General features: G+C 40.7%; 1 protein-coding gene across 2 annotated transcripts in view; it reads left to right on the forward strand.

Moving 5' to 3' along the window:
• The window catches only part of SLC4A4 (solute carrier family 4 member 4), a 345,525-nt gene that overhangs the window by 58,803 nt on the left and 264,355 nt on the right, over window positions 1–22,367 (forward strand). For both annotated transcript variants that reach the window (XM_061192359.1, XM_061192360.1), the window contains exon 3: window positions 16,588–16,767. In XM_061192359.1, coding sequence (XP_061048342.1) covers window positions 16,588–16,767 — 180 coding nt within the window. The remainder of the gene's footprint in view (window positions 1–16,587; window positions 16,768–22,367) is intronic.

A 22,367-nucleotide genomic window follows, 5' to 3' on the forward strand; every position in this document is an offset into this window, starting at 1 on the left:
GCAAGGATGTGAGTCTATCTCATATTTTTAATTGCATAGAGAAAGAGTGTACTTGAAGGAAAGCAGACTGTTATTTTTATTATGAAGTAGCTGAGTTTCTGGTACATTCATGGCGGAAGTAAGTGCTCCAGGTTTAAGGATCAGAAATTCAAAGGGCAAGGAGCTGAGGGGCTTCCTTCCTTAAGCATGTGTGTGGTGAAGAAGAAGGAGCTGGAACACCTAACATTTCTGTTATCAAACGTGTTTCCTTTTATCCAAGTAGTTATTTCTCTTGCTTCTTGGATAAACATGGTTGAAGTATATTGCAGCACAGTTGGCAAAAGTGAACTTAAGATAAAACTTTCTTTTCTTTTCTTTTCTTTTTAAAGGAATTCCTTTATTTTTAATTTTTATTTATTTATTTATTTATTTTTGGCTGTGTTGGGTCTTCGTTTCTGTGCAAGGGCTTTCTCTAGTTGCGGCAAGCGGGGGCCACTCTTCATTGTGGTGTGCGGGCCTCTCACTATCACGGCCTCTCTTGTTGCGGAGCACAAGCTCCAGACGCGCAGGCTCAGTAGTTGTGGCTCACGGGCCCAGTTGCTCCGCGGCATGCAGGATCTTCCCAGACCAGGGGTCGAACCCGTGTCCCCTGCATTGGCAGGCAGATTCTCAACCACTGCGCCACCAGGGAAGCCCAAAACTTTGTTTCTTAAAGTAATTTGCACAAATAAGATGCAATCCCATTAAATGATTATTAGGGTGACTTCCAGTAACTCTAGTTACTCTGAAATGTTTATGCTTTTAAAATTCTTCTTAAGGTCGCTCAGTTTGGGGTGACTGGATTCAGCTCAGCCTGAAGGCAAGAAGAGTCAGATGCTCCCTGGTAGTTCTTTCTAATGCTGTAGCTCTGAGCAAGGGAGACAGGCTGAGATTTCCAACCACACCCTCAGTTCACCTGGTTCAACTTTACTCTCAGTGGGTGGCGTGACACTTAATCCACATTCTAAAAACTCAATAGAAAACCATCAGCTGCAGAACTCACTAAGAATAGAGTGAGTCAGAAGAGGAGTCATCTTCTGTTTAAATAATGAATTTATCTATGTGAGATATATATTTAAAGACCTAAAGCTCGTTTTCACATAATTTGCCTCATGTGCATTTGTGTTAATGGTTTAAAAAGATACTCTTGAGAAAGGAAACCGTGTTGAATTTAATCTTTAAAATAAAGAGAGGCTTGTATGTCTGTTCTTTCAGTGGTTACCTTCTACTGTGTTTTGTAAAGCTAACATTTTTGGCATAGAGTAGTTACTGTGGATAAACTCATTTAAAATTTGTAACATTTCAGATATCATATTTGTTTCTGTACGAAAAGGCTCCTGCGCAGACATTTCCACAGAATTGGTCTATAGATGACAAATTGACATTACCGGAGTGACCCAGAAATGCCCACTATGAGGAACAAGACTGATTTTTCATTTCAAACACACTTAATGGAAATTGGCAAACTTTGTTGGGTGAACCGAGGTTGAGATAGGAAGAAAGATCCCAGGTAGCTTTTTCTAGGGGAAGAAATTCTATGGATATTTTATCCGTTAAAAAGTCAGCCAGGATTTTGGATCTGTATGATATAAACAGATTACTTAATATTCTCATATTTCGAAATAGGGGAAAAAGAGCAAACTCCACCTTATCCTTGAGATAAGGCCTTGGCTCTGCAAGGCTAGGTAACTCCCCGGCAAGCCTTGGCAACACTGACTTCACAAGGAGGGGCCTTTTCTTAACATCAAGCCTACCCAGCAACTCAGGAAGCATAAAGTACAGCAAGACAATATTGGCTGAAACGGGTCTGCATTTCTGAAGTTTGATCGGTGCTCTAAATGCCATTATGATATATTGTGGTGGTTTTCCTCTTCCATTGAAAACCAAGTCCAAAAGGAAGTGTGCTCCCATCTGTCCAAATGGAAGAATAATTCTACAAATTCTCATGTCTACTGATGGATATTAAGAGAGAGAGTATGGTTGAAAATGCATGGAATTTACAGGAAGGTTATTTTTAGGGAAATAAAAGTAAAAAAGTTGGACAGGGTCTGGAACAAAGTAGACATTCACTAAATATTTTGTTAAAAGAAAGAATGAATAAATGAATGTGTAAATAAACTAAATGAAGCATATATAGAATTACTTTATATAGTCCTCTAAAATCTTTGTTTAAATTTTTTTAGTTAGAAATTTGGTTCTCTTACTTCTCTTAGTCAAATGAGATGATATAGTCTCTGATGATCCTATGTTTGCTCTTAATCCCATTTGATTTTGCAAAGATCATTGATATATTTATATCATTTATACTGATAAGAAAAAGAAGCCCCTAAAACACCTCCACCTTATTCTTCTTCCTTCCTCTGCTCTGTATTTTGAGGAGAGAGACTAAAATGATGAAATGGTGGCTTTTGTATTTTTGGAGGTCAGGATTTCAACATTTTACAGACATGAAATCATAATGACTTAAACCTATTTTTCACTAGAGGATATTGTGATGATGTATTTATGTGTATTGGAGCAGGTAGTATTCTAAAGAAAAAGTGGGGCCTGGTGGACATTTGTTAATAATTACAATGGTCAAAAACGTAATTGCCGAGAAGGAGTGAATGAAAACCTATCGGCTGGGAAGGGAGGGGCTGAGTCCAAGCTGGCGCTATTCTGAGCGCAGGATGTAAGTGTCCGGTTGCATTTTGCTGACCTCCTCTCTCCTGTTCACTCTAATTGCTCCGAAACAGTGTGTACAGAGGAAATACTTGGGCAAATATTGCTGAAGGAAAAGCCTTCTTGAAAGAAACAATGTATCCACACGTTGGAGAGCTTGAAGGAAATGCGGTGAGGTGTTTAAGGGTTGATGCTTGAATAGCAACTTGGGTTCCCAGAGCAGGTTGAGCCCACGCAGACCTTTCCCAGTGTCCTGCTGCTTTCTCCTTGTGGCCCCAGCTGAAAGCCTACCAGAGGGCCTAAAGCAGGCAATACTTAGCTCTCTGACACCTCCTGCTGTGTCAGTGACATTAAATATTTGTATATAGATTTCTTGGATGATAATTCCATGGGTTTTTGAAACTGGAATCAGACATCCCTTCCTAGAGTTTTCCAATTGTAGAGAATTCCCTGGTAGTGTAGTACGGGCTAAAGCCCTCTGGAAGTCACTTTCTGTCCTAGGTGACTACATTCTTTTATGGCAAGAGGTGTACAAAATTGAACTTGGTACTTGAGTTGTGTTTTACAAGGATTCAGGAATTCTGAAATAATACACTTGGAGCACATTTTGTCTATAGTTGAGTTTCTTTTTCAAAGCTTTGTATCTGCTCATATTTTTGAGACATATTATTTCATATTTATTTTTGGGAGTCTCTGTCATTTGTGTTATTCATGTGTTGTTAAAGCAGAGTGGCTAAGCATCGGTTTGGGAATAAAAGTTTAAAACTTGCTGTATTGCTGAAGCATTGCATAAATGAAGGATGAAACTTAGAGTTTGGATTTTGAATTTCTCAGTTCTGTAAAATGAGAATAATAGAACATGCCATTCACCGTAGAACTGTTTAAATAATTACCAGAAGTAATGTTGCTGCTGTACCTGGCATTAGGCATAGGAGTGCTTTATACTATACCTCTGTCTGTCCTTTTGCTTTCTGATTGATATAGTCTCACCAATAATTTTTTTGTTTTTTTTTTGGCGCATTGTGGTTTGTGGGATCTTAGTTCCCTGACCAGGGATTGAACCTGGGCCCACAGCAGTGAAAGCACAGAGTCCTAACTACTGGACCACCAGGGAATTGCCCTCACCAATAATTTTCCATGATGATTATCATTCCAAAAAATTCGAACTGACCGAAATGATGTTTGTTATTTGCTTAATTCATCTTAGCAAGGCATCTATCCCTTGCCTTCCTAATAACCACGCTTACCTACTGCTTCTTGTATTGGAAAAGGAAAGCTAGAAAGGTCAAGAGAAGTTTCCTGAGGCCTGCTGTTTATTTCTCTTTGGACTCATTCTGATTCCCTTTAAGCTCTGGGCGTGAGATCTGATTTCCATGGTTAGACTGCTCCGATAGACATTACCCCTAGTTTGTGAAACTGTCTCCTTTTCCAAGAAGAGACACACTAACTGTAATTGCATACAGGGTAAATTACAAATGCATGCCCATTGTCTAATAAAGCCTGCAAAGTTACTTTTTCTGGAAAACAGATTTAAGTGTATGATATTTTCCTACCAATGAGGAGGATTCAAGGGTCTATTATATATGTAATACGTATAAATATATATATATATTTTTTTTTTTTTTCTTTTTTTCCCTTCCCTGCTCTGTAGCATAGACTAGGGTAATTCTGTCCCCTACTGGCTGTTATATAATTTAGGTGCCAATTCAATGAGATTATTCAATAGTATAGAAATAATACTAAGTATTCAGACCTGAGCTAAGTATTTCTCCATTTTTATCATTACAAGATTCAGAGTCACTGGGAGAATTGAAAATTGGGACTGATGAGGGAGAGTAGAGTGAGAATGGAATAAAACTGAATAAAGCTCAGTTGAGGCTCTCCCGTTGCTCCGGTGAGCATACTGGTGGGATTTGGTTTTGTTTTGTTTTGTTTTACTTTTTTGGCTGATAGCATTTAGGGGACTGAGGTGAGAGCCTGCCACGGCAGGAGTTCACAGGAGGTTCCAAATATTGTACCTCTGAAGCTGCTGATTGCCAGGTGGGATGAAGTTGAAGGGAGGGAAGGTGGTGAGTGACATCCATTGAATCAGCAGTAGAGGCGACTTAAATAACTCCCTTCCCTGAATAGCTGCAAAAGCTTTTAAATCTGGTTAATTGTTTTTACCTTTCTATAGAGTTAGAATTACAAGGCAGCTATCCTAAGTGCTATATCCAACATGTTCACCTTTCTTGATACTCTGTTGACTTTGAAAGGAGAACAGACTTTACTTAAACCTCTCCGGACGTGATTTTACCAACTCTTTTCATGGTGGGATACTCAATAACTTTTACAAGGCCAAAACTTCTGGAATAAAAATGAGTGTTTGAATTTTAGTAAAATTGGCCAACATATCAGCTTTAGAGGGCCAGAATCTCACATTTATGGATTAGTTAAATCACCACCCTACTCTCCAGTTGATTATTAAATTTTCAACACGATTCTATCCCTGTTGAAAAATAAAGACAATGTCTTGGATGTTAAATGAAAGCTCACAGTCAAATCCAATGGATACAGGTATTTGGCAAATTCAGTCGGTATCTGGGTTGAGATACTTTTATTCAGTCTGCTGTGGGTTAAAGAACATGGTGGGGAACCAGGAGTCTCAGGACCTATTTCTGTTCTTGGCTCTGCCCCGCCTTACTGGGTAACATGAGGCCAATCATGTTTGTGTGGTTATGTTTCCTTTGTACAGAGTGCAGTTAATAACCTATCTATCTTCTTATCCACCTGCTAGAGATGCTCTAAGGATTCTTGGATAACACCAGAAAAATACTTTGATACTTGCAGTAAGCCATTGACGAATTACTTAATTTCTGAATCTCAGTTTTTCATACAAAGGAACAGCATTGGTGCTTCCTTATCTCCGAGTTTTGCTAGGGATATAAGTAAACTAATTTGAAATCCCCAGAATGAACCCTGTAAATTTAAGATGTTATCTTCCTTGGTTATATTCCTTGCAGGTGATTTATCTTTGTGCTTAACACTTTCTCGCCAGTGCTTGCTGTGACTACAGAATGCTTTCAGACTAAAGCTAGTACTGATATCTGGTGATCAACAAATTAGTTGATTAATATCTATGTTAACTCTTCTTATTAACTCTGATGGACAGTGCTTTTATTAACTTTTTCTTTAAGCTTATCAAAATGGTAACCAACAGTTGCAGATATATAAGCTCTAATATGTTGCTTTTTTAGGCTCATGGGTATCATTGAAAGTGATAATATCTTCCAATTAGGGACATAATTACGGTCAAATAAACCAGTCATTAATTAAGGACACAAGGTTGTTTGATGTGATAATTTAGAGAGTGTATCATGTAGGTGGGTGAGTTTACATGGGAAACCAAGGTATGTATCTCTCATAGAGTGACATTAAGTTGAGACCTAAAGGGTGAAGAGGGTTAGCTAGGTCAGGAATGAGGGAAGCCTCCCAGGCAGGGTGTGTGAAGGCCCAGTGGTAAGAAAGAGGTAGGCCTGTTTGAGAAGTGAAAATAAAGCCCATGTGGCTAGACTACATGAATAGGGAGACAGTGGCCTGAAGTGGATGGAACCCAGATAATTATGGCCTTTTATACTATGCTAAGGATTTAGGATTTTATTGAGGGTGCACTGGGGAGCCACTGCAGAGGGTTGTAAGCAGGGAAGTGACAAGACAAAATTTGCATTTTAAAAAAGATCTCTTTGGCTCATGGGTGGAGAGAGCATCCCAACAGGGCAAAGATAAAAGTGGAGACACTGTTGCTAAGATTCAGCTGAGAGATGATTTTGGGTTAGAGTAGAGGGACAAAAAGATGGGTTGAATTGCCAGGACTTGCTGATGGACAGATGGGTGGGTGGGGGTGATTGCTTCTGGATTTCTGCTATGAGCAATTTGGGAGACTTACGTGCCATTTGTACGATGGGGAACACTGGAGGAATAGTAGTGGAGGATGGTAGGCATTCAGCTTTTTGAGTCTGAGGCCCCTGTGAGACATCCAAGTAGCACTCTAAAGCAGGCACTTGGCTACACAACTGGAGCTAAAAAGAAAGGGCAGGGATGGAGGTGTAAGTTTTGGAATCCCAGGGAGATAGCTAGCATTTCAAGCCGTAGGAATGGATGACATTACCAAGGGGAGAGAATAGAGTGAGAAGAGGACTGGGCTGGGCTCTGCTCTGCCAACCTTTGGAGACTGAGAAGGAGCAATCGTAGAAGCTGGAGGGTAACCAAGAAAAGGGTGTGTCTGAGGCCAAGAGGAGAGCATTTTCAGCGGGGAGCCAGTGACCGACAGTGCTGAGGGCTGCCTGGAGTCAAGTAGATGAGGAGCGAAAAGGAACCAGTGGCTTTGGCAGAAAAAAGTGCTTGGTGGCTTTTGTTAGCAATCTGGGTGGCATGGTTAGGAAAGAGTCAAATCGGAGTAGACTGAAGCGTGCCCAAAGAGAAAGGTATCATCATAAGAAGTGGCGAAGGGACCTGGAGAAATAGTAGAAAACTTTTGGCCTTTCCGCTATGTGCTCCATTACACTTAACCAATTAGAATACTTAGGATTCTTATAGAATTTTTAGAGCTAGAGAGGATTTTGGAGAAAATGTAGCTCAGTGTTCTCACCTTACACATGGAGAGATGAGCCTTGGAGAAGGTAAAGTGATTTGCTTGCAGTAACGCTGATAGTAATTGGGAATAACTAGGACAAGGAGGCAAGCTTCTTGACTTTCCCAGGGCGGTGCTCATTCCAAAAAAGTGTGCTTGAAGTCTGGTTCCTCTGGAGCGGGAAAGGAATTGAGAAAAGGAGATGGATGAGAGCTTAAAGAAGCGCCTGGAAGAATAGGGGGTAGAAGGAACTAACTGGAGAAGAATAAAAGGTGTTGGGAGAGCTTATGAAAAGGTGAGAGAGAAAGAAGACAGAAGCCTGGCTGGCCTCATTGTTTGCATGACCGCAGATGCTCGTGGGAGGACAGCTGTCAGAGCCATAACGTCTTCATGTTCTGGGGCCGTTTATGGTACTAAGGGTTGTGGATTTAAACTTGTCATTCTCTGGTTATAAGACAGAAACATTTTCAAGAATTCCTGAGCCCTTTTTGTATTCTAGGTAGTTGCTAACTTGAAAGGCCTAATCGATTACCTTTGCCCCCCTTGGCTGTATTTTGCAGACAATGGAAAATGGGGGGTAGGGTGGGGGACTGGTACCATGGTAGTAGGAAAGTGGGAAAGGAAACCTTATATAACCAGGAGCACCAGGAGTCTCGGCCTCTATGTCATTAATTATTTGGCTTTAGTTTTTTCATTGGTACATGAAGAGGTTTAATCAGGTGATCTTTAAGGTCATTTCAACTCTAAAAGTATGATTATGAGCTGCTGTGTCAGTGAATGTTGTCCTCTTTTCTGGGTGCATGTGGAAAACCATAGTCATGAAGCTTCTGGGATTGGGCTTAACCAGGCTAGTTTAAGTCTCTCGAAGCACTTTCCCTAGTTCTCGGTCATTGTTTTAGCCCCATGGCATTATCCACATCTCATTTACCTATATACAGGTATGTGAGAGGAAGGAATTATGTGAACTAATATTAGTGATACCTGATTAGCCGTGAGTGCATTGACTATATGGTGGATTATCTGTCTATAGCGACTAAAGACCACTCTTCCTATTGCCCAGCCAGGGCTTAGGCCAGTGCTAAAAGGGAAGCCAGAATAGAGTCGGAGATGAACAATGTGGTTAGAATGAGAGCGTGAATGTGTGCATTTATGTGTCAGTCTAAGCTGCCTCTCTGGCTGCAATTGCAAATCCGGTTATCAATGACCATTGGATTAGTCATTGTTTTCTCTCTTCCAGTCCCACTTGCCATTCAGTTGTGCAAATGGTGACCACAAGAGAGATAATGGAAACTGTCAGTTCTCTGTGTTTGGCTCACAGGTGGATTTTGTCTGACTGCATGTGTACTGCACATTAAAATGCTCCAGCTCTTTCGGGGTTCTGGGGTGTCAGGATGAGTCAAGGCTTCATCTCTTCCTATTGGGTGGCTCCTCTTCGCTCCTAGCACTGCCCTGCCTGGCTCTGGCCTTCCCAGGCCTTTTGGCTCCACTCTCCTCTGTGCTGTCAAGTGAAAGGACAACAGACCTGAGCCCTGGGGGTTGGCACTCACAGCATGAAAGCTCTGGGGGAGACCCTCCCAGAGCAGGGTGGAGATGGCACAGCATTTGTTCCTGGGCTGGGTGAGGGAAGATTGAGGTTATGGAAGGTATTGCCTCTGCTACACAGTTAAGCTCTGCATAACGACTAAAAAACAGCTGAGGGACGAGTTAGACTTGATCTGAAGTTGGCTATTTTGTCTTGCTGAGAGTGAGTGTTCTGGAGTGCCTTAGCTGGAGAACAGAGAGTGTTCACAAGTTATTATCCGGGCTCAAGGGGGGTGGGAAGGAGGAGAAATAGTACTTTGTTTCTTCCCCTTTGGAAATAGGAGGGAGCTATAAGAACAACACTTACCTTTGTGCACCAGACACATTGGAAAAGACACTTTACTGACACTATTGGATTCGGATTGTCCATAAAAATGCCTCTCTATCTCTATACATAGAGATGATATATATATAATAGAACATAATATAATATATATATAAATCTCAATATAAATGTATAGCTGTAGGTATAAATATAGATATTTTATATCTATATATATGAATATAAAAGAGGTTTTGCTAGAGCAAAGTTAAAACTACTTTGGAGAAGCAGCTTTTTAGAGATTGTGAAGCACTTCAGGAGCTGCAGTTTATACATGATAAGGTGATTTTTAGTCCTGTTTATTCATCAAGGTAGGTTCCTGTAGTGCCTTCAAGTGGTTGTTCTGGCCTAGATATCTTCAAATAATGAATGATCACTGAGGATAATAAGGTTGCATTTCTTTAAAAAAAATACTCACTAATTCAGACTTCACACGGTGCTGGTTAGTTTAGCTTCTGTTATCAGCTATTAGTAATGGAAGCTGTAATGGAAACTTAACTTCAGTGTGTGGTCATAGGGTCCTCACCTTTACCTAAAGACTATGATTAGGACTGTTTTGCTAAAAATGAGCACTTATAAGGCAGGTACAGAAGTTTCCCGAGCTTTAGCTTGTCCTTTAGGACGAGAATTTAGCTAAAAGTCACCATAAGCTCATCTCCTGTTTGAGACCTTTTCCTTGTGCTGTTTGTTCTTGCCTAGAGATTGTTATCATCATCATCATGATTATCAGCATCAAATATTAAATATTAAAAGTGCTGTGCTCAGTAAACACCAGGTAACAAGCTAAGATTTCTTATCAGTCTTGCTTGGGGGAACCCCAAGTTGCCTTAAGGGTTTCTGGGAGGCTTTCAGTGAACAAAATTCCCATGCAGTTCAGTGGGAAGAAGAGTATTTCCCTGGTTTTCATCACTTTTACTATTTATTTACTTGCATGCCTGCTCCTAAGTGTAATTGGTAGCATTAATAATAAAATAGGTTACTAATCAACATTCAAAATGGTCTATAAATTACATATGTAGCATGCAATTACCTATTAATAAACACATGCATTATTATTTTTATTCTATGTGAAAAGTTGCCCCTATCCAAAATACAGAAATAAAAATCATCCCTTGTCCTGAGTAGTGGTGTCAGTTTGAAGTGTGGACCCTCATGCAAACATCTAACCAAGGGCCGACTTACCCTCTGTTAACTGCAAAATTACATCATGCCTTTCAAAGTGAGTTTTCTTTTCATGAACTGGTATTTATGCTCAAGTAAATTAGCAGTGTTGCTTTGATTATTTCTTAATAGAACTGGTTATGGACACTCTTATGGGTTTGTGAGTAATACACTAGTAAGTTATTTATTATTTAGGATTAGACATACTGATATATTTCTTATTATATAAGGTGCCAAACACACAACGTCTGTGGTGTCTGGACTTGATACTATGATTCTGTTTAAGGTTTCTTATGCATGTACTTCTAAAAAACCTTCACGATTTGTTTTGGTCCAAGAAGTAAAGTCTTCACAACATCTTTTTAATAATCTATCACTCATCCAGGGTCTTTGCCTCCTCTTCCAACAGTGTTCTTTTCATAATTAAAAAGAAATAATACGTATCTCTTAAATTTGCCTCCCTCCCCTATATCCCCCTTGGCAATAGCTACAACATGTTTTAGGCATCTTGGCATAAGACCAGGTTACTTTATTTTTTTTATTATTATTATTTTTTCTTCTTTCTTCTCTTTTTTTTTTTAACGTCTTTATTGGAGTATAATTGCTTTACAATGGTGTGTTAGTTTCTGCTTTATAACAAAGTGAATCAGCTATACATATACACATATCCTCATATCTCTTCCCTCTTGCGTCTCCCTCCCTCCCACCATCCCTATCCCACCCCTCTAGGTGGTCACAAAGCACCGAGCTGATCTCCCTGTGCTATGCGGCTGCTTCCCACTAGCTATCTATTTTACATTTGGTAGTGTATATATGTCCATGCCAGTCTCTCACTTTGTTCCAGCTTACTCTTCCCCCTCCCCGTGTCCTCAAGTCTGTTCTCTAGCAGGTCTGCGTCTTTATTTCATGACCATTTTTTTTTTTTTTTTAGATTCCATATATATGTGTTAGCATACGGTATTTGTTTTTCTCTTTTACTTCACTCTGTATGACAGACTCTAGGTCCATCCACCTCACTACAAATAACTCAATTTCGTTTCTTTTTATAAGACCAGGTTACTTTAGATAAGCCAAAGAAGGCAGTATTTAATTTATATTTGGGGAATATTGCTGATTAGTTCTGAAAGAATGATGTAAAGTGCCAAGTGTCGTGGAATCTTTGCTTCGAACTGGAGAGAACAGAAATTCCATTGATTATAGAAAGAGCAACAATGTGGATAAAAATCAAATTGGGAACATCCCTCAGTATTAGAGAGGTTCTGTAGGAGGCTGGGGGTGGCTGTGAGGGAAGGTAGATTTCTTGGCAGAGATTTAGGCCTATAGATTTAGCTGTAGCTAAAGGATCACCAGAGGACAAGTAGAATCTCTGCCTAGAAATCTACCTTCCCTCACAGCCACCCCAGCCATCCCCAGCTTCTACCCCCAGTACTGACATCTCAGGTCTTAAAAAATATTTATATACTGCTTTATTCCAGAAAGGTTTAATGTGAAGGGAAAATAACGGGTAAAAAGTTGGAATAGCAAGGTTCATGTTCAAAATTCATGTCACGAAACTCTGTCTACCTACTACCGGTTGGCCCGAGATTTGTCTCTTCTATTTCTAGCAGTCAACATGAGGAAGGAAACACAGTCAATTATAAGGTAGTGTAAATATAGTGTACATTACAAAAAAAACAACCACCCTGAAAACAAACAAAGCACCACCAAAGCAGTAATGAAGCACTCACTATTCTTGATGTTGAGACCTGAGAGATATTTCTCCTGTGGGATTTTATGGGTTAGCTGGTGACAATATCCTTGACTCCCCTGAACCTTGGTTTCTTTGCCTGTACAATGGGGATAACGACAGTATTTAATTCGTGCAGTTGTGAGGATTGCATGAGGTAATAGAAGTAGGAGACCTAGCCAGAACCTGGCACATTTGTAAGAATTCCATAAATGGCTGCTATCATCTGTATGTGTATAAACACAGCACCATGTTTCCTAAAGGAGCTAATGATCTATCTTGCATAGAGAGGCATATGTTGTTAACCACTGCAGGAATTTTAGTTTGGCTCATTTGATGGGTTTAATTCTACAAAGTCCTAAATCATCCTTGGTAGGGAAGTGGGTATCTGTGAAAGCCTCTTTAACATGAATGGCTACAGAGTTAACTAGTTGTAAAAGTTCTCTGGTGGCCTGAAATCATGATAGCAGCTCTCAGTGCTGTTAGGTTAGAAATATTTTAGGAATTGGGAGAAGTGGACATGATAGCATGGCAGGACTTCTGCTTTCACCTGAGGTGGAGCACGTGAGGATGGAAGAAACAGAGATCACCTAGTGATGATTTCTGACGGTCAGAGATAACCAGGAAAGCCATGTTTTCTTCCCAGGAGTACTGGCTGTGGATGGATTGTGAGATATTCCCAAGACATTTAGAGTTTGTTGGGAACTTGCACCATCTGTCAGAGAAAGGCATGCGGGGTATTTATTTGAACACATGTTACTGAGGCCACTGCCAAATCAAGGACTGAATGCCCTTTGACTCACACCTAAGTGAACACTGTCAAATGTAGATTCCAGTAGTTTTACTCTACAAAATTTTGAGTAGCAAGAATGTAACCTTTATTTTAATAACATTTAAAACAATCACCATTTCCTTTTGAATTCTACCTGTTAAAAATTTTTTTTGCTCCTTCTTCTTTTTACATTATCTTTGGAAGCAGTTTTTACTGACATTTCTAGCAGAGAATTTTTTTTCTTTTGCGCCTAAAATTCACTCATAAGTTAAGCAGGTAACTGTCCCTGATTCTCTGAGCATCTTACGGTTTTGTAGACTCTTGCTGAATTAGAAATCTTGTCTATCAAGTTTCTCCTTTGCATTTTACATGTAAAATAATACTACACCCTCCACTGCTTGGTGTCATTTTGGGAGTTTTAATTTTTAAAATAGCCATCAATCTTCATGGCCTATCTCTGAGACAGGTAAAGATATTTTAATGAAAATAAATATTGAGATCACCTATGATATTCTTATCAACAATAGCATTTTTAAAAAAATCAGTAATGCTGCTTCTATTGACCCTAAAGACAGGTATTTTGTGGAGGTGGTAAGAATGCTTTCATTCCAGTTTATTTTATTTCTGGTATTTTTGGTACTTAGCACATACAGTTTGTGAACGATTTGGTCATCATTTTGAGAAAGCATGCCTTTCCCCCAGTCACCAGAGTGAGGCTGCCTTCCTCTCTTCTGGTGGGCAAAGAAGCTGAAATGAAAAGAGGTTGAGGAGTAACTGATGAAACACAAACACTGTCTCTGAGGTCCTAAAGGCTTGTTTAACCTCAGGACCATGTTCCTTTTCCTTTATCTGAACAAAGACAGAAAAGGAAAATTTAGTTCCCAGTAATGTACAAGAGGAAAAGGAAGATGCTTTGCATTTTGAATTGCTCAGCTCAGTGCCCTGGTTTCCTTTGGCAGGTCTTGGAAGGCGAGAGCTTCCTCACTCAAGGCGTATTCTATTTTACTGTGCTGTAAGGATCCCCCCCCAAAATTCATAGCCATGTGGATACCAGAGAATTGTAGCTTCCCAGAGGCCATCACTGAGAGTATAAAAAAATGCCTAAGAGTGGTAGTAAGGGATGGGAGTGGGAACAGAGAGTGACTGCAGATGGGCATGAGGGATCTTTTTGGATTGGTCGACAGGTTCTGAAATTGGATTATGGTGACGCTTGCCCAATGCTGTAAATATACTAAAAATCATTGAATATGTACCCTTAAAATGAGTGAATTTTATGGTATGTGAAGAATTATACCTTAATAAAGCTGATAAAAATGTCTGAAATAGGGGCTGTCTTAAAAGGAACCATATTCACGGTTGGTACCTGGGCTTCATGGTGCAGCATCGTGTCTGAAACTTCCCCACCTGTGGGAAAGTAGGCGGGGTTGGGGGAGCATCTGAGGGAGGAGCAGGAAGAGATGGGGATAAGCTGAATCTTACTCCTAAGGCAGGGCGGAGGTCTGTGATCATGGTGCGAGTACAGTGGCACCATTTTTGTGGTGATGACAACTCCAGTTAGGTTCCTGAAGGTAAGGTACCTTTCTCACCTGGGCTTTGAAAGCTCACCTTCTGAATCGGCCCAACTCTTTTGTTGGGTTGACAACAACAACACTTTATAGCCAGAAATCTTACCTTAAAATCTTATCAGCCCATGTAAACTGTCTTTTAAATGATTTATCAAATATACTATGCAGATTTGTGTAAATATATTAAAAAAATTATTTCTATGTAACATCAATTTGACTCATGTAGCTTAACCACTACATTTTTATTTTTTTTGGCTTGGTTACCACTTTTTATAAGAAAATATGTTTTTGAACATCTTTATTGGAGTATAATTGCTTTACAATGGTGTGTTTCTGCTGTATAACAAAATAAGAAAATATTTAATGTGACAGGTCAAAAAATTTTTTTTCAACCTCTTAGTTTTTTTCATGATGTTTTCCTATTTCTTGAATGAAGGCAATCAAGCTTTCAGAGTTTGATTTACTAAAGAAATTGGTTGGCTTTGCTTACATATATTGTGTGACTTGAGATAAAGCTGCAGGACTCCCTCAGTAACTGGAGGGCAGGAAACAATTGACACTGTTTCTTAATTCACATTGTTTCTGAGACATTTCCTACTTCCTAGTATAATATAGCTTTCCCATGAGAACAATTTGCTTGTAAATGGTTAGACATGATAAATTTCTCATTGGCACACATTCTGTGAGGAGAATTTCACTGTGCTTTTTAGTAGTTGAGTTGGCGTGTGTGTCTGTGTGTTTGTGTGCATGTCTGTGTGTGTGCTGGGGGCTGGTGCTTCATGTTTTATGTAGATGCCTCCAACTTCATTCCGAGTATGAGATATTTTCTTTTGAATGCTTACCCATTAACCTAGGGTCCTGCATTCCTTGGTTGGAACCTCTTTCTTGATATAATTGCTTTAATCCTTCCAGTTTAAGGGAACAACCCTGTGAATTATGGTGTTTTTAGGTATGCCTGATGAGTTACCGTGGAAAGGAATTCACAGCATTTACATGAGACATTTGCATGTATGTGTATTGCATGTGGGTGTGTGATATTGTCTGCAGCACTGTAAAGTGGTCATCAAGGAATAATGCCAGAATGCGAAAGGAAATTCGTAGATTATCTCATCTTTTTTGCAATTCCTGTTTGCAATTCAAAAAAAAAGAGAAGTTTTCACATTACTTCCGAAATGGTGGTTCCCGCATTCATAAGTTAGACTGTATATAAAGTGAAAGTAAAAGTTTTCCAATTAAAAAAAAAATGTAGAACTTTGAGTTCCTTTTTTTTTCTGTCTTATCAGATTTTGTAAAAATAATACCACTTGTCAGTTTTGCAGCTCCTTCCATCTAGAGAACTAAAAGCATTTCACAATCTTTTTTCCTCATGCCCTTCTCTTCAAGGCAATCTTTACTGGGCTGGGTTTATTTTTATCACTGCAACAACCAGTTTTTAGAAACTTTTGCAAACGAAAAAAGAAAAATGAGAATGGCACTGTAGCTGACATTCATTTTAGCTGTTTCCTAGTGTGAACATTTGAGTATTTCTAAAATTTTCTCTCCAAGTATGTCTTATTTTTTCTTAGTTTGTCCCAGTTCTAAGTCTCTATTCTGCTGATTGGGTAAAAAAAGTTTTAGTGTAAAACCTTATACCCCGCAGAATGACCTCTTGACCTTTGAGTTAGATCTCCCCCCTCCCTCCCCCCCCACAGTTCCAGGAGCTCCTTTTTCATCACCCTGTTCAGTATAATCACAGATTCCAGGAAGGTTAGCACTGGAAGGGCCTCCAGGGATTACCCAATTTAAGCCTCTCATTATATAAATGATGAGATTGAGGCCTGGAATGGCTAAGGGACATGCTCAAGGTCAAATAGCTCATTGATGGCAGAGGTATGACCAGAATCAAGGATTCCTGATTTCCGGTTCAGTATTCTTTGACTTTGCTAAACAAAGAGTCTCTCTGGATAGAATTACAGTACACCCTCACTGAATCCTAGTGCCAACCAACAGGTTGAGTTACAGTCTAGCGCGATGAAAATTAGGAGGAGATTTTATTTTTCCAGTTTATTTGTCAAATATGGAATGGTAGTGTTGAATTCATAGACATTTTTTTCTGATCTGTGGGTCTTGAGCAATTTCTCTGCAGCGGAGACTGTGATTTGAAATGACTGGTGATTTGTGTACCTTCCTCAGGCCACCACACCATCTACATCGGGGTCCATGTGCCAAAGAGCTACAGGAGAAGGAGACGTCACAAGAGAAAGGCAGGGCACAGAGAAAAGAAGGAAAAGGAGAGAATCTCTGAGAACTACTCTGACAAGTCCGATGTGGAGAACGCGGATGAGTCCAGTAGCAGCATCCTAAAGCCTCTCAGTGAGTACTCCCTGGGTGTGGGTGCCTCTCTCTGCTTCACTCCCGCAGCCTGGGGAAAGACACATGTCAAGATCTTGTGGCTAACAGGGAGGGGTGCAGCGATACTGGAGTGGTCGCCTCTAAAGCATAATGTCTCTGGAGAGGCTTTTCTTGTCCCAGCAGGTTGGTCTAGGAGGAGATCTGGTAAAATTCTGAGCTGGTCAGAAAAGATGTGACAGAGTTTAGGCGTGGTTGTGTGTTTTGACTAGTGAAGGAGGACAGAATGTTATAGATGGTATTTAACTGCAGTTATCAACAGTAACTGGGAGATTCTTCAAGAAATTTTTGGATTGTTCCTGCTTAGAAATAGATTCTATTAAGATAGTAGGTCAAGATGAGAAATATATATTTATGACTTTTATAGGAATCTAGGTGACATTTAGCTAGGTTGATTTAAAAAGGAATAGTGGGAAAGCATCCTGAAAATCAGAGAAGGATGTAGAGTGACACAACTCTTGAAAGGTTGAACCTATTAGATATCATACTTTGGATAGAGGTGTTATTAGGAACAGAATAGCAGGAGGTCAAAGCACATCCTTGGATTCAAGCGCTAGGGTGGATGTGTGTTTAGGTGTGTGTGTCTCTTACTTTGGTTTCTTTTGATATGGAGAACGTTTGGCTATCTGGGCAGCTTTGTGGCTGAAGGGAGCATGAATATATGCTGTAGAAGGGAGAAGCAGTAGAAACATATGCCAATTTGGGAAGATTCCCCAACAGGAGTTGCATAGTGACAGCTTTTCATGTTGGCAGAGCTCAGCACAGGTCTTCCTCTCTTTGCTACACTTGCAGAAGTCTGGAACCTGCAATAAAACGCTTTATTATGGGTGGTGGAGATAAAGATCCAGTTCAGTCTTTGCAGGTGATGAGAGGCCAAATTAGAATTAACAGCTCAGGTGTGTTGAAAAGTGAATTTACAGAGTGAAATTAAAGAGGGTGTGAAGTGTAGTGATGTGAATCTGTGAATTTTTTTTAATAGTCTCTCTCCTGGAGCTGAACAAGTGGCTTAGCAGCTAGAGAGGTACTTACGCTGAGAGAAGCCATCAGGTGGACCACCACATTGAAGAGGAAAGTTTTGAGGATGGTTTGGAGATGTTCCACTAAATTAAAATTTTAAAGTGTTGGAATACATGTAAGACTTAGAGGGGACCAGAGGGCAGGAGGCAAGAGTTATGTGCTTTTCACTGGAACGTTGGGGGAGAGCCTTTCTGAAAGGAACTGTTCATATGTTGGCTAAAAAAATGGGGTCTGTTTCAAGCAAACTCCTTGAAATGCAGACAAAAAAGTTCACAGTTAATAGTCTGGAGGAACAAAAGATAACATCCCTTTCCAAATAAATTACTACTGTTTATCTCCATTTGCTCTCTGTTTTGGCAAAGCCTAAGCCAGAATCAGAGGTGCGTCTCCACTGTGTGTGTGTGTGATCTGTCTCTCTGTCTCTCTCTGTCTCTGTCTTTCTCTCTCTCTCTCTCTCATAATCTCCCATTCTGCAATTTAAGAACAAGAGTGCATCATCACTATAAATACTAAAAAGGAAAGAGACGCTCACCTACACAAATGGGCCGAGGGATTTTGAGATGATAATTATGTAATAGCTTTTTAGGAAGGGCAGTGGAAACAATGCCAGTAATACTCAAGTAGGTAATAGTGAATAAACAGGTCAGAAAGGTACTGAGACTGAACCTGTGTCTCCCACGGGGGTCCTGTGGCTTTCTGTGGCATTTGGGGACCAGTTTGAGTACAACATGTAAAATAAGAAAGGCAGTTCATTCTCTTTACCCTCAGAGGTCTCCTCCCTGGGGAGTACTGGATTGGGTTGTACACTTGGTTTCTGAAGCGATCCTATGGAGACATCATTGTTAAAGACAATGATAATAAAGAAATGAGTTATAAATTTGTAATTTATAGTTAGTTACTTTCTGCTAGTCACTAAGTTATGCTGTCATATGCCTGTGACATACTTGACATGAGGCATCCAATTTGACCTGAAGATCCTCTTAGAAATTACTGTATTTTCTCCACTGCTTATCATGGAGACTAACGAGATTGGTCGCTGGTTTATCTGGTGCAATTCTACTTAAGATTGTTGCACTCAGATATAGAAAGACATTTAAGCCTGTGATTTGGGGGAAGCTACAGGGCTCTGACACCAACATGAAGATAAAATTCTTATGGGAAAACTCACGGAAATATCTGCCATTACTGTCTGTCAGGAACAGCCCCACCCAGTCTATGTTGTTCTTGGATCTAGGGTTTTTGAGTTACTTATGTTTACAGACATACCAGGTCCTCTAGACTAGATTCTTGCAAGGGCCTGGCATTGTAGCAGGTGATGCTTGTAACTTCTAAAGAAGCCCCACATGGAAATAGAGTAACTTGATGAGAATCATCTCTGATTTTTTTCCTTGCTGTCACCTCCATATGCAATCCATCAATGACTTCTGTTGGTTCTACTTCTAAAATATGTCTGAATCTGTCTACTCTTTTTTGATTTGGCTGCCACATTGTGGTCCAGGGAATCCTCATTTCTTGCTTAAGGCAACTGCGACAGACTCCGCCTTTCAAGTCTCTTCCCACACAGTGGCAGCAGTGATCATCATGAAGTTTAAATCGGGTCATGCCATTCACTCCTTAGAATGAAATCTCGGTCGGGCGTTAGGGCCCACCGTGTCTCGCCAGAGTCCTTTGTGTTATTTGCTCCTTGTTCACTTTAATTCAGCCACAGTGATTTTTTTCAGTGGTGCCCAAACCTCTTCTGCCTTAGGACCTTTGCTCATGCAATCCCGTCTTTCTGGAACGGTCACTCATTCTGGTCCTGGTTAGCTTTTCTCTCCCTTTATGTTCCAGCTTTAAAGTTTTGTCTCTTCAGAGAGGCCTTTCCCTACTGCTCTGTCTGACGTAGGTTCTCCTGTGTTAGTCCCCCCTCAGTTCTTATCTCTTTCCTTCATAATACATGTCTCACTTTGGGATTTTCTTAGCCTACAGTTTTGTCTTGTGCTGATGGTACATCGTAAGCTCCCTGAGAGCTAGGATCCGGTTTGTTTTGTTCCCCTATGTTATCTCTGGCACCTAGTACAGTGTCTGGTATATACGTGCCTAATAAATGCTTATTGAAGAGCAGTTGATTACTACAGCAGAAGACATTGCTTCTGTTGGTCTATTTCCCACATTATAGGTAAAGATCCAGTTGATTTTCTTGTTTTTAATCCTCACACATGATCTTTTATATTTCCCTGCTCTGCCTTTTTCTCTTGCCATTTCAATCTGGTCCTAACTTTTAATTATGCCACTTTGGGAAGTGCCTCATTATTTTAACTATTGCTGAAGTGGTACTTTGGTCTGGGTACATGACTCCTGGGTGTGTTGAGTTGCTCGTCACCCACGGGTGATGGAACAAATTGATCCACAGAACACATGGATTCATCCCGTACATTTAAAAATGCTTACTATTCCGGACCAGAACTCTGGCAGCTCGGCTTCAGAAGCCATATTAAGGAGGCACAGAATGAATAGTAAAGGACATTTATAGCAAGACGTAAGCCAAATATCCTCCAGTATGTAGGCACATCAGGAAGATGACATAATTAACGGGTTCATTTAACTTAGAACGCAGATGCTTTTTTCTCTTCTCGGTGGCTCTGGCCTCAAGACAGGGCTTCTAAAGAGTGGATGCACGTTTTGAATCTTCTGCATCTGGAGCTTTGAGGAGGAGGCTAGCCACCTTTGTTTCCCCTCCGAGCGCAGCGGCAGCTCGGAGTCCTCACACAGCTGCTCTTCTCAGCGTGCTGTCCGAGCTGGTGTCTCAGCTTGGGACACAGAGAAGAACGCACATGTGAGAAGTGTGGTACACGAGCAATGGGGAGAGAGGCTGGGGGAGACAAGTGAAATGGAAGAGCAGGCAGGAGGAGAGACAAGGGAACGAGGAGGTGGTGTGGAGTGGGTGGTGGAGAGAAAAGCTAGATTGTGCTCTTTCTTAAAAATAATCCTTTCGCCTCCCCCACCATGCACTTTTTTTCCCCCTAAGTTAGCAGCTGCCATCCTCTGAGGGTTGCCCATTCTGGGTGGGAAGGTGGTCCTGGATGAGCTAGGCTCTGCAAACACAGTGCAGCGTCCTTCCATCAACGGTTTTGACCCCTGCGCTTTGCGTTTTGTTAGTGTCCTGGGATGCTTATGGGGGAATCACAGGCTGCTCTGTGACCGCAGAGAGTCTGAAGATGTGTAGAATGTTGGGAAACAGAGCTACAAGCAGAACATCCTGTTCAGCATAGTGGTCTGATGTGTAGTATATCTCTTGACAAGCTTGCACATGCATCGGCGCTGGGCGGTGCTAACTGCCTCGCACACATATGTCTTGCCCGTGGTGGAATCTGGTCTCTGGGTATGCGCACACAGACATTCATTCAGTCTTGTGGTATTCTTTCTTAGCTCTTTGGATGTGTACCAGAACTGATGCATTTATGCTAGTGAACATTGTTCTGTGAGCCTGGAACAATGGATGCCCGTTGGTGATCCAGTTATAGTCAGGAAACTGAAGCAGAGAAATGGGCAGCTGCTTTTGTTTGGTGCTTCCGGGGAAATGAACAGAGTACCTTTTCATAAGAGCCAAGATTATTTGGGGTTTTGTCATTTGACTTCCCCTTTTCCCAGCGCACACACACCCCTGTGCCCTCCCCCCACCTGACCTCATTCTTCTGGGTGCATTCCTACTTTTTCTTGATTCTTCTATGTTTTTAGGCAAGACCCTTAATGCTGATATCACAAAGTAAGATTTTAAAAATTTTCTGTGTGACATTTGTGTATCCCCCAAATGAAGCAGTATGTAGGAGAGAAGGGAGTCTTTGGAATGTATGTGAAAGGAGGTAGATTCTGTCCCTGTTAGGAAACAAAACACAAAAGAAATATACCGTCTTTTTCATCCTCTTCTCTATCTTTCATCTTATGTACGTAGGAGGTAGTACTTTATCTTTAGGTCTGAAACAAAGGCTTTTGGTATTAAAAGGTAATTGAAAACTTAAAGTTTGCCCTTTCAGAAGGGCCACTTGTGATGGAATTTTACTGGAAAGGTAGTGTATCATATCAGTTAGGAGCACATATTCAAGCCACACGGAGTTCGAATCCCAGCTCATACCAGCAGCGTGGCCTTGGCAGGATACTTAAGCTCTCTGTGCTCCTGTAAAAAGGGAATAATGACAGAGGTTACTTCATAGTGCTCTGAGTATTAAATGGGAAGTGTATCCGGTTAGCAATTATTATTTTGGGTTATTCTGAACATTTTCTTCAAGCTCATCTTTTCCCATCCATTGTACACAGGTAATGCCAAAGCTTCAGACTAAAACTTTGCAGAGATTAATTCCCTGTGAACATTAATCACTGTTTTTTAAGCTCTTCTGGCCTTTTCTACTACAAAGTCCCACTAGGTCTTCCTTTGCTTTGGCTGTCAGCTTGGCTCCTGGCTCCCAAAGGCATCTTTGGGAGAGCTAAGTCTCTTAACTTGCCAGTGGTACAGCCTCGACGCTGGCTGGCAGGTGAAAGTACCAAGGAAATAAGACTTTCACGGGGCAGAG

The sequence above is a fragment of the Eubalaena glacialis genome, chromosome 5 (genome assembly GCF_028564815.1).
Source record: "Eubalaena glacialis isolate mEubGla1 chromosome 5, mEubGla1.1.hap2.+ XY, whole genome shotgun sequence".
Lineage (NCBI taxonomy): Eukaryota > Metazoa > Chordata > Mammalia > Artiodactyla > Balaenidae > Eubalaena > Eubalaena glacialis.